Source organism: Gorilla gorilla, chromosome 20, assembly GCF_029281585.2.
Source record: "Gorilla gorilla gorilla isolate KB3781 chromosome 20, NHGRI_mGorGor1-v2.1_pri, whole genome shotgun sequence".
NCBI classification, from domain to species: domain Eukaryota; kingdom Metazoa; phylum Chordata; class Mammalia; order Primates; family Hominidae; genus Gorilla; species Gorilla gorilla.
In genome coordinates, this window is record NC_073244.2 from 50341487 (window position 1) to 50355885 (window position 14399).

Consider the following 14399-nt stretch of genomic DNA (forward strand, 5'->3'; position numbering starts at 1 on the left):
CACATGGAAAGAGCAGAGCATCAAGGCCAAGCGTGGTGGCTCACGCCTGTAATCCCAGAACTTTGGCAGGCTGAGATGGATGTAACACTTGAGCTCAGGAATTTCACAGCAGCCTGGGCAACATGGAAAATGCCGTCTCTACCAAAAATACAAAAAATTAGCATGGAACTGCATGCCTGTAGTCCCAGCTACTCAGGAGGCTGAGGTGGAAGGATCGCTTAACCTGGGAGGCAGAAGTTGCAGTGAGCCAAGATTGCACCACTGCACTACAGCCTGGGTAAAAGAGTGAGACCTCATCTCAAAAAAAATAATAATAACAAAAAATAAGAAAGCATAGCATAGTGCCTGGCACAGAGTGAATACTCAAGAAATACTGGTTGAGGCCAGGCGCAGTGGCGCACGCCTGTAATCCCAGCACTTTGGGAGGCCGAGGTGGGCAGATCACTTGAGGTCAGGAGTTTGAGACCAGCCTGGACAACATGGCAAAACTGCATCTCTACTAAAAACACAAAAATTAGCTGGGCACCTGTAATCCCAGCTACTTGAGAGGCTGAGGCAGGAGAATCACTTGAACCCGGGCGGCAGAGGCTGCAGTGAGCCGAGATCACGCCATTGCATTCCAGTCTGGGTGACAGAGCGAGACTCCGTCTCAAAAAAAGAGAGAAATACTAGTTGAAAGAGAGGAAGTTAGCAATATGTCTTAAGCACACACACTCTGGAACCAGATTGCCTGCTTTTCTTTTGTTTTTTTCGTTGAGACGGAGTCTCGCTCTGTTACCCAGTCTGCAGTGCAGTGGCACAATCTCAGCTGACTGCAACCTCCACCTCCCGAGTTCAAGCGATTCTCCTGCCTCAGCCTCCCAAGTAGCTGGGATTACAGGCACCCACCACCACGTCTGGCTAATTTTTGTATTTTTAGTAGAGACGGGGTTTCGCCATGTGGGCCAGGCTGATCTCGAACTCCTGACCTCAGGTGATCCACCCGCCTCGGCCTCCCAAAGTGCTGGGATTACAGGCACGAGCCACCGCGCCCAGCCGATTGCCTGCCTTTCTATTTCTGGCTTATTGACCTGTCTGTACCTCATACTCAAAGTGGGGTAATAATACGGCCAACCCTACAGGGTTGTTGTATTATATACTACATGAGCAGTATCTGGCATATAGGAGAACACTAGATATGTTGGCTGTTACTATAATTCGTTCACTCATATTTATGGAGCACCTATTATGTGCCAGGAACAGTTTTAGAAACCTGGGATCCCGTGTTAAACAAAACAGTGATTCTGACCTTCAAGTTGGAAAGATAGATGATGAACACAAGTACAGTATGTCAGTGGTGATAAATGCTGTAGAAAAAAACAAAGTGGGCTGGGCACGGTGGCTCACACCTGTAATCCCAGCACTTTGGGAGGCCAAGGCGGGCAGATCACTTGAGGTTAGGAGTTCAAGACCAGCCTGACCAACACAGAGAAACCCCGTCCCTACTAAAAATACAAAATTAGCCGGGCATGGTGGTGCATGCCTGTAATCCCAGCTACTCAGGTGGGTGAGGCAGGAGAATCGCTTGAACCCGGGAGGCACAGGTTGCAGTGAGCAGAGATGGTGCCACTGCCCTCCAGCCTGGGTGACAGAGGGAGACTGTCTCAAAAAAAAAAAAATGCACCTCCCATTTCTCACTCAGAGTTTGGAGTGTCCCCAGAACCCCCTTGCAGGCCACGACACACACCCACACTCCAGCTGTGTCTACACAGCCTGACGCTCTCTTGTGCAGGTCCTGGACAAACATGGGGACATCTACGGGCGGGAGCGGATTGCTGAGCTACTGGGCATGGACCTGGCCACACTAGAGATCACCGCCCACAATGAGCGCAAGCCCAACCCGCCGCCAGGGCTGCTGACCTGGTGAGCCCAGGACACCCCTGCACAGGCCTGGGGCATGCAGGGGAGGTGACTGGAGTCTGACACTCAAGCATCTCTCCTCACCCCTGCCCCCACAGGCTCATGTCCATCGATGTCAAGTACCAGATCTGGAAGTTCGGGGTCATCTTCACAGACAACGTGAGCAGGGGCCCACAGATTGGGGAGGGACTCTGCAGGGGTGGGGCGTTAGGAGGGTTCCCAATGTCGGGTGTTCCTGACCAAAGAATGACTCCCGGGACCCTGAGTGGCTGTGACCCTAGGGTATCTTCTTATCCACACAAGGCTCCTTATCCCCCTAGACATCTTATTATTATTATTATTACTATTTTTTTTTAAATAGCTGGGATTGGGTGTGGTGGTTCACGCCTGTACTCCCAACACTTTGAGAGGCCAAGGCCGGTGGATCACTGGAGCCCAGAGTTTGAGACCAGCCTGGGCAATATAGTGAGATCCTCTCTCTACAGAAAATTTAAAAATTAGCTGGGGCTGGGCGTGGTGGCTTACGCCTGTAGTCCCAGCACTTTGGGAGGCCGAGGCAGGCAGATCACTTGAGGTCAGGAGTTCAAGACAAACCTGGCACTGGGCATGGCAGCAGGTGCCTATAATCCCAGCTACTCAGGAGGCTGAGGCAGGAGAATGGCTTGAATCCAGGAGGTGGAGGCTGCAGTGAGCCAAGATCGCACCACTGCACTCCAGCCTGGGCGACAGAATGAGAATCCATCTCAACAACAACAACAAAAAAAACACAAAAAATTAGCCAAGCAGCCAGGCACAGTGGCTCAGGCCTATAATCCTAGCACTTTGGGAGGCGGAGGCAGAGGTTTGCTTGAGCTCAAACGTTTAAGACCAGCTTGGGCAACTTTTGTAGAGACGGTGAAACCCTGTCTCTACAAACAATACAAAAATTAGCCAGGCATGGTGGTGCACACCTGTAGTCCCAGCCACTCGACAAGCTGCAGTGGGAGGATGGCTTGAGCCCAGGAGGCAGAGGTTTCAGTGAGCTGCATGTGCACCACTGCACTCCAGCGTGGATAACAGAGTGAGACCCTGTCTCTAACAAAAAACAGAGAGTGGCCAGGTGCGGTGGCTCAGGCCTGTAATCCCAGCACTTTGGGTTGGGAGGCCGAGGTGGGTGGATCACTTGAGGCCAGGAGTTAGAGACCAGCCTGGCCATCATGGTGGAACCCATCTCTACTAAAAATACAAAAATTAGCTGGGTGTGGTGACCCACGCCTGTGGTCCCAGCTACTTTGGAGGCTAAGGCAGGAGAATCACTTGAACCCGGGAGGCAGAGGTTGCAGTGAGCTGAGATTGCGCCATAGCGCTCCAGCCTGGGTGACAAGTGTGAAACTCCATCTCAAAAAAAAAAAAAAAAAAAGACAGAGGAAGAGGTGATGGAGTCTCGCTATGTTGCCCAGACTGGTCTTCAACTCCTGACCTCAAGTGATACTCCTGCCTCAGCCCCCCAAAGCACTGGGATTACAGGCATGAGCCACCACACCCGGCCCAGAACATCCTTTGGCTCCCTCAGTGTGCCCTTAGATTCCCAGATTATTTCCTTCTGGAGGGGGCTCTCATCTCCCCGCAGGATGCCTTCTCACCCGGAATGCCCTGATCCTCCATGTACTCCCCAAACAGAGCTGGCACCCGACCCCCAGGGCACAGCTGACTCTCTCGAGTGGCCCCTACCCTCCAGAGTGCTCCTCGTGTGTCCCTGCCTTCCCCCTGACCCCTGGCCCTGTGTGCCCACAGTCCTTCCTGTACCTGGGCTGGTATATGGTGATGTCCCTCTTGGGACACTACAACAACTTCTTCTTTGCTGCCCATCTCCTGGACATCGCCATGGGGGTCAAGACGCTGCGCACCATCCTGTCCTCTGTCACCCACAATGGGAAACAGGTGTGGGGAGGACCTGGCTGTGGGGCGTGGGCCAGCAGGGACCAGCGTGGCAGTGGGTGGTGAAGGGATAAGGGCCGGGCAGCTGGGCTGAGGAGGGGCAAGGCCAGGTGCGCTGAGCCAGGGGTGTGTGGGGCAGCAAGGTAGAGCCACAGGGACTGAACCGGGGCCAGGACCCAGAATGGGCAGGGCGGGGGGAGGGCAAGCCCAGGGCGGAGCTGACCTGGCCCCATCCTGCCCCCAGCTGGTGATGACCGTGGGCCTTCTGGCGGTGGTCGTCTACCTGTACACCGTGGTGGCCTTCAACTTCTTCCGCAAGTTCTACAACAAGAGCGAGGATGAGGATGAACCTGACATGAAGTGTGATGACATGATGACGGTGAGCCCCTCCCCTAGCACTCTGGGACCCTTCCTTCTCGCATCTGTTGAAGGAGTTAATAATGGTACCTCCAGGCCGGGCGTGGTGCCTCCAGCCTGCAATCCCAGTGCGTCAGGAGGCCGAGGCGGGAGGATTACTTGAGTCCAGGAGTTGGAAACCAGCTTGGGCAACAAAGCAAAAATCCTGTCTCTATTAAAAAAAATTTAAACGTTAGCTGGGTGTTGTGTTGTGTGCCTGGAGGCTAAGGCAAGAGGATCACTTGGTCCCAGCAGTATGAGGCTTCAGTGAGCTACGAACGGGCCACTATACTCCATCCTGGTAGACAGACAGAGACCCTATCTCTAAAAAATGAAAATAGTACCTACAGTTTGGCCAGCTGATGCATGCCAGGCACATTTTTTTTTTTTTTTAGATGGAGTCTCACTGTGTTGCCAGGCTAGAGTGTAGTGGCGCAATCTCAGCTCACTGCAACCTCCGCTTCCCAGGTTCAAGTGATTCTCCTGCCTCAGCCTCCCAAGTAGCTGGGACTACAGGCGCATGCCACCACACCCAGATACTTTTTGTATTCTTAATTTTCTTTCTTTCTTTTTTTTTTGAGACAGAGTCTGGCCCAGGCTGGAGTGCAGTGGCGTGATCTCAGCTCACTGCAAGCTCCGCCTCCCGGGTTCATGCCATTCTCCTGCCTCTGCCTCCCTAGTAGCTGGGACAACAGGCGCCCGCCACCACGCCTGGCAAATTTTTTGTATTTTTAGTAGAGCCGGGGTTTCACCATGTTAGCCAGGATGGTCTTGATCTCCTGACCTGGTGATCCGCCCGCCTGGGCCTCCCAAAGTGCTGGGATTACAGGCATGAGCCACTGCGCCCGGCCAATTTTTGTATTCTTAGTAGAGACGGAGTTTCACCATGTTGGCCAGGATGGTCTCCATCTCTGCCTGTGCCGTCGTGATCTGCCCACCTCGGCCTCCCAAAGTGCTGGGATTACAGGTGTGAGCCGCCGCACCTGGCCATGTCAGGTACTTTGAACAGTGCCAGGCATATGAGTGCTCCACACCTCTTGGCCATTGTTTCAATATTATTTGAGCTGAGGCTTTTTGTTGTTGTTGTTCCTGAGACGGAGTCTCGTTCTGTCACCCAGGCTGGAGTGCAGTGACATGACCTCAGCTTACTGCAACCTCTGTCTCTCAGGTTCAAGTGATTCTCCTGCCTCAGCCTCCCGAGTAGCTGGGATTACAGGGGCACACCACCACACCCAGCTGATTTTTGTATTTTTAGTAGAGATGGAGGTGGGGGGGTCTCACAATGTTGGCCAGGCTTGTCTCGAACTCCTGACCTCAAATGATCCACCCACCTCGGCCTCCCAAAGTGCTGGGATTACAGATGTGAGCAACCGCACCCGGCCTTATTTGAGCTTTTCAAACTATTATTATTGGAAAGGTACTCAGGGAGCGTGCCCCTGCCACTTATGAGCCGTGTGATTTTGGGGCAGGCTACTCAACCTCCTGCCTATGCCCTGGGGGCCTCACCTGTAAAATGAGTGTGTAATAGTAGTTGCTTTTAGGACTAATAGGTGCTCCCTGGCTATCGAAGACTTAAAAGACTTAGACCATTGCCTTGCACGGTGGCTCACGCCTGTAATCCCAGCACTTTGGGGGGCTGAGGGGGGCAGATTACCTGAGGTTGGGAGTTTGAGACCGGCCTGACCAACATGGAGAAACCCCATATCTACTAAAAATACAAAATTAGCTGGGCATGGTGGCGCATGCCTGTAATCCCAGCTACTCGGGAGGCTGAGACAGGAGAATCACTTGAACCCGGGAGGTGGAGGTTGCCATGAGCCGAGATTGCGCCACTGCACTCCAGCCTAGGCAACGAGAGTGAAACTCCGTCTCAAAAAAAAGGAAAAAAAGAAAGACTTAGACTAGTGCCTGGCACATCCTCAGGATTATATAGATGTTAGCTTCTATCATCATTATCCACAATTAAAAGTTTCACCCAGGCCGGGCGCAGTGACTCACGCCTGTAATCCCAACACTGTGGGAGGCTGAGGCAAGAGGATTGCTTGAGCTTAGGAGTTTGAGGTTGCAGTGTGCTATGATTGCGCCACTGCACTCCAGCCTGGGTAACACATTGAGACTCTGTGTCAAGTTTAAAAAAAAGTTTCACCCAAGGTATACCCAGCGTTCAATGCACATTTATATTTTCTCTTCTATTCTAATAATGGTGATCATAACCCAAATTGATGCGAACTTACTAGAGACACAGGCCACAATTAAAAGAATCATTTCTGGGGTTTATCTCCAAAGATGTCCTGCAGTCTGGCTCCGTGCGTTCCTCCCTGCTCTCAGGACAAAGTCCAGCTCCTCAACCTGACATCTGAGGCTCTTCCAGACACGGCCTCGCTGCCCACAGCCTCGTTCTCATTATAGTCACTTATCTTAGTTTTTACTCTAGGATGACTGTGTTCTCTCACATCCTGGGGACACGGAAAGAACAAGTGTATGCCGGGCACTGTGGCTCACGCTTTTAATCCCAGCATTTTGGGAGGCCAAGGCAGGTGGATCATCTGAGGTCAAGAGTTTGAGACCAGTCTGGCCAACGTGGTGAAACCCTGTCTCCACTAAAAATACAAAAATTAGTGGGATGTGGTGGTGGGCGCCTATAATCCCAGCTACCTGGGAAGCTGAGGCAGGAGAATCTCTTGAACCCCCGGAGGCGGAGGTTGCAGTGAGCCGAGATCACGCCATTGCACTCCAGCCTGGGCAACAAGAGCAAAACTCCATCTCAAAAAAAAAAAAAAAAGAAAAAAGTACAAAAATTAGCTGGGTGGGGTGACACGCACTTGTAATCCCAACTACTCAGGAGGCTGAGGCAGGAGAATCTCTTGAACTCGGTGGTGGAGGTCACAGTGAGCCAATATTGCACCACAGCACTCCAGCCTGGGCAACAGAGCAAGACTGTGTCTCAAAAAAAAAAAACAAATGTAAAGTTGTTCCCAAATGCCAGGTAGACCATGCTCCCTCCCCACCCCCACTCAGACCCTTCTTGTGGCTCCCCAGCCCACTGTAGATAAAGTCGAATCACCCTGCCGTGGCTTACAAAGCCTGGGAAGGGCTGGCCCTGCCTGGGTCTAACCGCAAACCCTCTTGCTTTTTGCTTTCTAGCCGCCTGGTCCTCTTTCAGTTCCCCTAGGACTGCGTGTTTCCTCCCAATTCAAGCCCTTTGCACCTGATGTTCTCTCTGTCCCCTACCCCAGGCCCGACATACACACACACCCCATTCGCTTGATACCTCACCTTTCCATTTAAATGCCACATCCTACAGGAAGCCCCTTGACCGCGGGCTGGGCCAGGGCCCACAGAGCCACGTGCCCAGGCCCTGCCTCATCTCTCCCTGCTCTCCTGCACAGGAGCTCTATTTTCCAGCCTCACCCAACCATTTTCAGTTCCTCACAGCAGCAGGATGTACTCTTTCCTCACTGATGGCGAGGCAGCATGTGGCCTTCTCTGCTGGGAACACTCTCCCACCACCCCTCCACCTAACGCCTCCTTTAGGTTTCAGCTCACACCTGCCTCCTCTTCCAGGAAGCCTCACCTGATCACCTAGGCTGGATCAGATGCCTCCAGTGGGCTGTTAAAGCTTCCAGTGCTTCCCCTAGCTCATCCCTGGTCACACTGTGCCTCCCCACCCCAGCCTCGACCCTCTGCCTGTGCCCCTCCCATCCTCGCCCTCACCCTTCTGCCTGTGCCCCCCTATCCTGGCCCTGACCCCTCCACCTGTGCCCCCCCACCCATCCCGGCCCTCATCCCTCCGTCTGTGCCCCCCATCCATCCCGGCCCTGACCCCTCTGCCTGTGCCCCCCTATCCTGGCCCTAACCTCTCAGCCTGTACCCTCCATCCTGGCCCTGACCCCTCTGCCTGTGCCCCCCACCCAACCTGGCCCTGACCCTTCTGCCTGTACCCCTCATTCCAGCCCTGACCCCTCTGCCTGTGCCACCCCATGCTAGCCCTGACCCCTCTCCCTGTGCCCCCCTATCCCGGCCCTGACCCCTCTGCCTGTGCCCCCCATATCCTGGCCCTGATTCCCCTGCCGGTGCCCCCCATCCCAGCCCTGACCCCTCTGCCTGTGCCCCCCTTATCCTGGCCCTGACCCCTCTGCCTGTGCCCCCCATCCTGGCCCTCACCCCTCTGCCTGTGCCCCACACCCAACCTGGCCCTCACCCCCCTGCCCGTGCCGTTCCTGTCACAGCCCTGACCATTTCTGGCTGTTGGTCCCTGTCTGATGCCGTATCTGTGAGCCCTTTGAGGGCAGGGCCCAGGGCTGTCTCAGTCGTTACCATGTCTTCAGCCCTGCCTATCCCGGGGCCTTGGCTGGTACTCAGTGAATGTCGAATGAATGAGTGACCAGTGTGCTCCCCTCCCTCAGTGTTACCTGTTTCACATGTACGTGGGTGTCCGGGCTGGCGGAGGCATTGGGGACGAGATCGAGGACCCCGCGGGTGACGAATACGAGCTCTACAGGGTGGTCTTCGACATCACCTTCTTCTTCTTCGTCATCGTCATCCTGTTGGCCATCATCCAGGGTCAGTGCTGGGAGTGGGTGCTCAGGGCCCGGAGGCAGGCTAGCTCCATGGCTAAGAATGCAGGCCCAGGATCCAGTCGGCCTGCATTCATACCCCATCTCTACCTCTCGCTACTGTGAGACCTTGGGCAAGTCACCTCTCGGGGCCTCTGTTTCTCCATCTGCAAAACGAGGGTGTCAATGGTACTAACCTCATAGGTTGTGATCAGGATTAAGTCAGTTCATAGGCGCTCGGTGTCTGGCTCATATGAGTGCTCAATAAAGGCCTGAGATATATATATATATATATATATATATATATATATATATATATATATATGTTTATTTATATATATGTGTTTATATTTATATGTGTGTTTATATATATATTTATATATATATGTGTGTGTGTGTATATATATATATGTATAATTTTTTTTTTGAGAGGGAGTCTCGCTCTGTTGCCCGGGCCAGAGTTCAGTGGTGCAATCTTGGCTCACTGCAACCTCTACCTCCCAGGTTCAAGCGATTCTTCTGCCTCAGCCTCCCGATTAGCTGGGACTACAGGCACGTGCTACCACACCCAGCTAATTCTTTTTATTTTTTTATTGTTAGTAGCGAGGGGGTTTCACCATGTTGGCCAGGCTGCTCTTGAACTCCTCACCTCAGATGATCTGCCCACCTCAGCCTCCCAAAGTACTGGGATTACAGGCGTGAGCCACCGCACCCGGCCAATAAAGGCCTAATACTATCTTCTTAGGAGACGAGATTAGGGGTGAGATTAGGGAAATGGGGGATGGAGGGCAAGCCCTGGAGGTAGGTAGCTGGAGAGGGAGGAGTCTGAACCAGGTCAGAGATCGGGCACTGACTTGTGTCCTGCCACCCCAGGTCTGATCATCGACGCTTTTGGTGAGCTCCGAGACCAACAAGAGCAAGTGAAGGAGGATATGGAGGTAGGTCATGTCTGGGGGTGACCCAGAGGGATTACGGGATTCAGGGGGTCAAGTGGGCCTCCACTCTGATGTCTCTTGCCACTCACAGACCAAGTGCTTCATCTGTGGAATCGGCAGTGACTACTTTGATACGACACCACATGGCTTCGAGACTCACACGCTGGAGGAGCACAACCTGGCCAATTACATGTGAGCAGACACACTGGCCAATCAGGAGGGTGGGGGGCATGGCTGCCAATAGCCAGCGGTGGGGTACTTAACTTTGGCCAGTTAGGAAAGGGGGTGTAGTGTCCATGTGGGCAGATTCCCTGCCAGCCAATCAGATGGTAAGGGTGGGGCCCCGCAAGATGGTTCACACCTGTAAGCCCAGCACTTTGGGAGGCCAAGTGGGGAGGATTACTTGAGGCCAGGAGTTGGAGACCAGCTTGGGCAACATAGCAAGACTTCCTCTCTACTATAAATGAAAAATAAAATAAAATAAGGTAAGGGTGGTTCTGACTTGTCTCCTGTGGTCCTCTCACCCTCAGGTTTTTCCTGATGTATTTGATAAACAAGGATGAGACAGAACACACGGGTCAGGTAAGGGGGTGTTAATGGGAGGACAGTGGGCAGGATGTGGAGCCCTTTAACATAAGGCCAGTCAGTAGGTGGCAGTAAAAAGCTCCTCTCAATACCAAGGGTTAGGGCTGGGGGCTGGGCACGGCGGCTCACGCCTGTAATCCCAACACTTTGGGAGGCCAAGGCGGGTGGATTACTTGAGGTCAGGAGTTCAAGACCAGCCTGGCCAGCATGGTGAAATTCAGTCTCTACTAAAAATGCAAAGATTAGCAGGGCGTGGTTGTGCATGCCTGTAATCCCAGCTACTTGGAAAGCTGAGGTGGGAGAATCGCTTGAACCCAGGAGGCAGAAGTTGCAGTGAGCCAAGATCATGCCACTGTACTCCAGCCTAGGTGACAGAGCGATACTCCATCTCAAAAAAATGGGTTTGGGCTGGGCGTCCTGGCTCACGCCTGCAATCCTAGCACTTCGGGAGGCCACAGCGGGAGAATTGCTTGAGACCAGAAGTTCAAGACAGCCTAGGAACACAGCGAGACCCTTTCTCTATTAAAAAATTAGCCAGGGGTGGTGGTGTGCACCTGTAGTCCCAGCTACTCTGGAGACTGAGGTGGAGAATCGCTTGAGCCAGGAGGCTGTAGTGAGCTGTGATTGTCGCCACTGCACTCCAGCCTGGGCAACAGAGCAACACCCTGTCTTAAAAAAAAAAAAAAAAAAATATGTCTCAAGGGTTTGAAGATGTGACCAATGAACTCTTTCTATCCCCAATCCTAGGAGTCTTATGTCTGGAAGATGTACCAAGAGAGATGTTGGGATTTCTTCCCAGCTGGTGATTGTTTCCGTAAGCAGTATGAGGACCAGCTTAGCTGACACACCCCCAGCTGGCCCTCCATCCCCACCTCAAGTGCCTTATTCTCACAGCAAGCCCCTTAGTCCCCAAGCCCCTCCCCCTAAGGCAGCTGGGGGAGAGGTGACCTAGTACTGGAAAATAAATCTGTGCTACGCCCCCCAGCATCACTGTGTTGGCCTGCTGAAATTTTGGAGGAGTGGACATCCAGGAATTGTTTCCCCCAAGAAAAACAAGATGACAGCAGAGGCTAAAGTCACGTTTATTGGGAGATGAGGACATGCCATGACCACTAGTGTGTCTATGGGGGAGGGGGTGCAAGGACTAGTTCCTGACACCCCCCTAGGGACTCATTCCTGGATGTAGAGGTTGCTGGGAGCAGTAGGATCATCCACTGGGCGTGTCTCCACCACTACAGGCCTGTGGAAGGAAGAGATAAGTCAGTTCATTTATTCATTCATATGTTCATTGATTCATTAATTCACAAAGTAGTTAATAGAGACTGTGCCAGCCCCATGCTGAACTATAGCAGTGAACGGGCAGACACGGTCCCTGCCCTTAGGAAGCTCACATTCTAGAGAAGGAGATCAACATGAATCAGTGAATTACATGAGTGCAAAAAAGCATGGCATGTCTGGCAGGGAAACCTAACCCAGGAGGTCAGCCCAGACTCCCCAGAGAATGGATGGTGCAGCCTGAAGGGGGGTTAGGAGGGAACTTGGTGAAAGGGCAAGGAAGAGTGTTCTGGCTGGGGAGAACAGCCTGTGCAAAGGATTTGAGGTGGGAGAAAGGCTGGGACTTGGCTGGAGATGTCATGGCCTTGTGGGCTGTGGCCAGGATTGAGTCTTTATCTTGAGGCCATGGGAGGATTTTAAGCAGGGAGACAGTGACACGATCAGATTTGGATTTAAAGTGACCCTTCTGGCATGTCAAAAGGACACAGGGGCTACTTAAAGTGGTTCCCACTGGCTAAATTTAAGACTATTTGTGCCTCAGAATAAATAATGACAAGGCCCGGCACGGTGGCTCATGCTTGTAATCCCAGCACTTTGGGAGGCCAAGGGGGGCAGATCATTTGAGGTCAGGAGTTCAAGACCAGCCTGGCCAATATGGTGAATCCCATCTCTACTAAAACTACAAAAATTATCCAGGTCCATCCTGGCTAACACGGTGAAACCCCGTCTCTACTAAAAATACAAAAAAAAATTAGCCGGGTGCGATGGCAGGCACCTATAGTCCCAGCTACTCGGGAGGCTGAGGCAGGAGAATGGCGTGAACCTGGGAGCCAGAGCTTGCAGTGAGCCGAGATAGCGCCAGTGCACTCCAGCCTGGGCGACAGAGCAAGCCTCTGTCTCAAAAAAAAAAAAAAAAAAAAATTTATCCAGGCATGGTGGTGCACGCCTGTAATCCCAGCTATTCGGGAGGCTGAGACAGGAGGATCGATTGAACCTGGGAGGCAGAGGTTGCAGTGAGCTGAGATCACACCACTGCACTCCAGCCTGGGTGACAGAGCGAGACTCCGTCTCATAAATAAATAAATAAATAAATAATGACAGTAATAGACTATAACCCACAGAATAAAAATCCATGAGACCATGCTGGTATAAAGAAAGAAGAATGGAGAAGACACAGCTCTTCTTTAGAGTAGAATGCCAACTAACACACGCAGAAGGAAACATAGAATCAGAAAATCACCATTTATTGTTAGTAGCCACCTAACAATAATAGATTCAGGGAAAAACCAATTGATTCTAAAACTAGTGGGCAGGCCAGGTGCGTTGGCTCACACCTGTAATCCCAGCTACTCGGGAGGCTGAGGCAGGAGAATTGCTTGAACCCGGGAGGAGGAGGTTGCAGTGAGGCGAGATCGTGCCACTGCACTCCAGCCTGGGGGACAGAGTGAGACTCTGACTCAAAACAACAACAAAAGACAAACAAAAAACAATAAAACTAGTGGGTGAAAATCTGATGAGAAACAACGTATTTACAGACTATTTACCTCGTCTCAGTGAATCTCCCCCAAAAGATACTTCTTTTTTTTTTTTTTTGAGACGGAGTTCACTCTTGTTGCCCAGGCTGGAGTGCAATGGCGCGATCTCGGCTCACCGCAACCTCCGCCTCCCGGGTTCAAGCGCTTCTCCTGCCTCAGCCTCCCGAGTAGCTGGGATTACAGGCATGCAACACCATGCCCGGCTAATTTTGTATTTTTAGTAGAGACAGGGTTTCTCCACATTGGTCAGGCTGGTCTCAAACTCCCGACCTCAGGTGATCCACCTGCCTCGGCCTCCCAAAGTGCTGGGATTACAGGCGTGAGCCACCGCGCCCGACCGGTGGGATACTTCTTATTACAAAGAAAAACAGAGGCTGGGTGCGGTGGCCCCTGCCTATAAGCCCAGCACTTTGGGAAGCCTACACAGGTGAATCTCTTGAGTCCAGGAGTTCTAGACCAGGCTAAGTAACATGGCGAAACCCTGTCTGTACAAAAAATACGAAAATAAGCCAGGTGTAGTGGTATGCGCCTGTCATCCCAGCTACCCGGGAGGTTGAGGTGGGAGGACTGATTGAACCCAGGAGGTCGAGGCTGCAGTGAGCCATGATCGTGTCACTGCACTCCAGCCAGGGTGACACAGAGAGAATCTATCTTTAAAAAAAAAAAGAAAAAGGGAGAAAAAAGCAACTTCACAGTGGAGAGAACTGGCTGATTCTACCTTAACCAAATGACCAAAGTTAATATCACCAGTAATGGGACAAACTAGCATTGTGTACTTCCTGAAATGATGCACTGAGAAAGACATCTTTCTGCAGTATTCCTGCCCAAAATGCAGAACCTGGAAACCTCAAACACAGTCAAGGAACATTCTAGAAAACAACTTTCCTTTACTCTTGAAAAAGGTCAAAGCTCATTAAAGACAAAAGAAGTCTAAATAATTGTTCCAGGCTAAATAATAAAGAAACATGACTCCTAAGTGCAACCTATGATCTTGGACCAGGAAAAAAAAAAAATATATATATATATATATAATCACGGGCGTCACTAGGACAACGGGTGAAATTTTTTGTTGTTGTTTTTTTCTGAGACAGAGTCTCGCTCTGTCACCCAGGCTGGAGTGCAGTGGCGTAATCTCGGCTCACTGCAACCTCCACCTCTCGGATTCAAGTGATTCTCCTGCCTCAGCCTCCCAGCTGGGATTACAGGCACGTGCCACCACACCCAGCTAATTTTTGTATTTTTACTAGAAGTGGGGTTTCTCCATGTTGGCCAGGCCGATCTCCAACTCCTGACCTCAGGTA

The 14399-nt window shown here is 51.9% G+C and overlaps 2 protein-coding genes across 7 annotated transcripts in view; one reads left to right on the top strand and one right to left on the bottom strand.

Annotated features, from left to right (window-relative positions):
• The window catches only part of RYR1 (ryanodine receptor 1), a 155929-nt gene extending 144654 nt beyond the window's left edge, over positions 1 to 11275 (top strand). For all 5 annotated transcript variants that reach the window (XM_055369291.2, XM_055369290.2, XM_055369292.2 and 2 more), the window contains 9 exons: positions 1772 to 1902; positions 1998 to 2058; positions 3673 to 3819; positions 4061 to 4195; positions 8619 to 8775; positions 9642 to 9706; positions 9795 to 9895; positions 10234 to 10285; positions 11036 to 11275. In XM_055369291.2, the coding sequence (XP_055225266.1) occupies positions 1772 to 1902; positions 1998 to 2058; positions 3673 to 3819; positions 4061 to 4195; positions 8619 to 8775; positions 9642 to 9706; positions 9795 to 9895; positions 10234 to 10285; positions 11036 to 11131 (945 nt within the window). In that variant the 3' untranslated portion in view covers positions 11132 to 11275. The remainder of the gene's footprint in view (positions 1 to 1771; positions 1903 to 1997; positions 2059 to 3672; positions 3820 to 4060; positions 4196 to 8618; positions 8776 to 9641; positions 9707 to 9794; positions 9896 to 10233; positions 10286 to 11035) is intronic.
• A 79-nt stretch (positions 11276 to 11354) lies between these two features.
• MAP4K1 (mitogen-activated protein kinase kinase kinase kinase 1) overlaps positions 11355 to 14399 on the bottom strand; it is a 30337-nt gene continuing 27292 nt past the window's right edge. For both annotated transcript variants that reach the window (XM_031004560.3, XM_031004561.3), the window contains one exon: positions 11355 to 11528. In XM_031004560.3, coding sequence (XP_030860420.1) covers positions 11459 to 11528 — 70 coding nt within the window. In that variant the 3' untranslated portion in view covers positions 11355 to 11458. The remainder of the gene's footprint in view (positions 11529 to 14399) is intronic.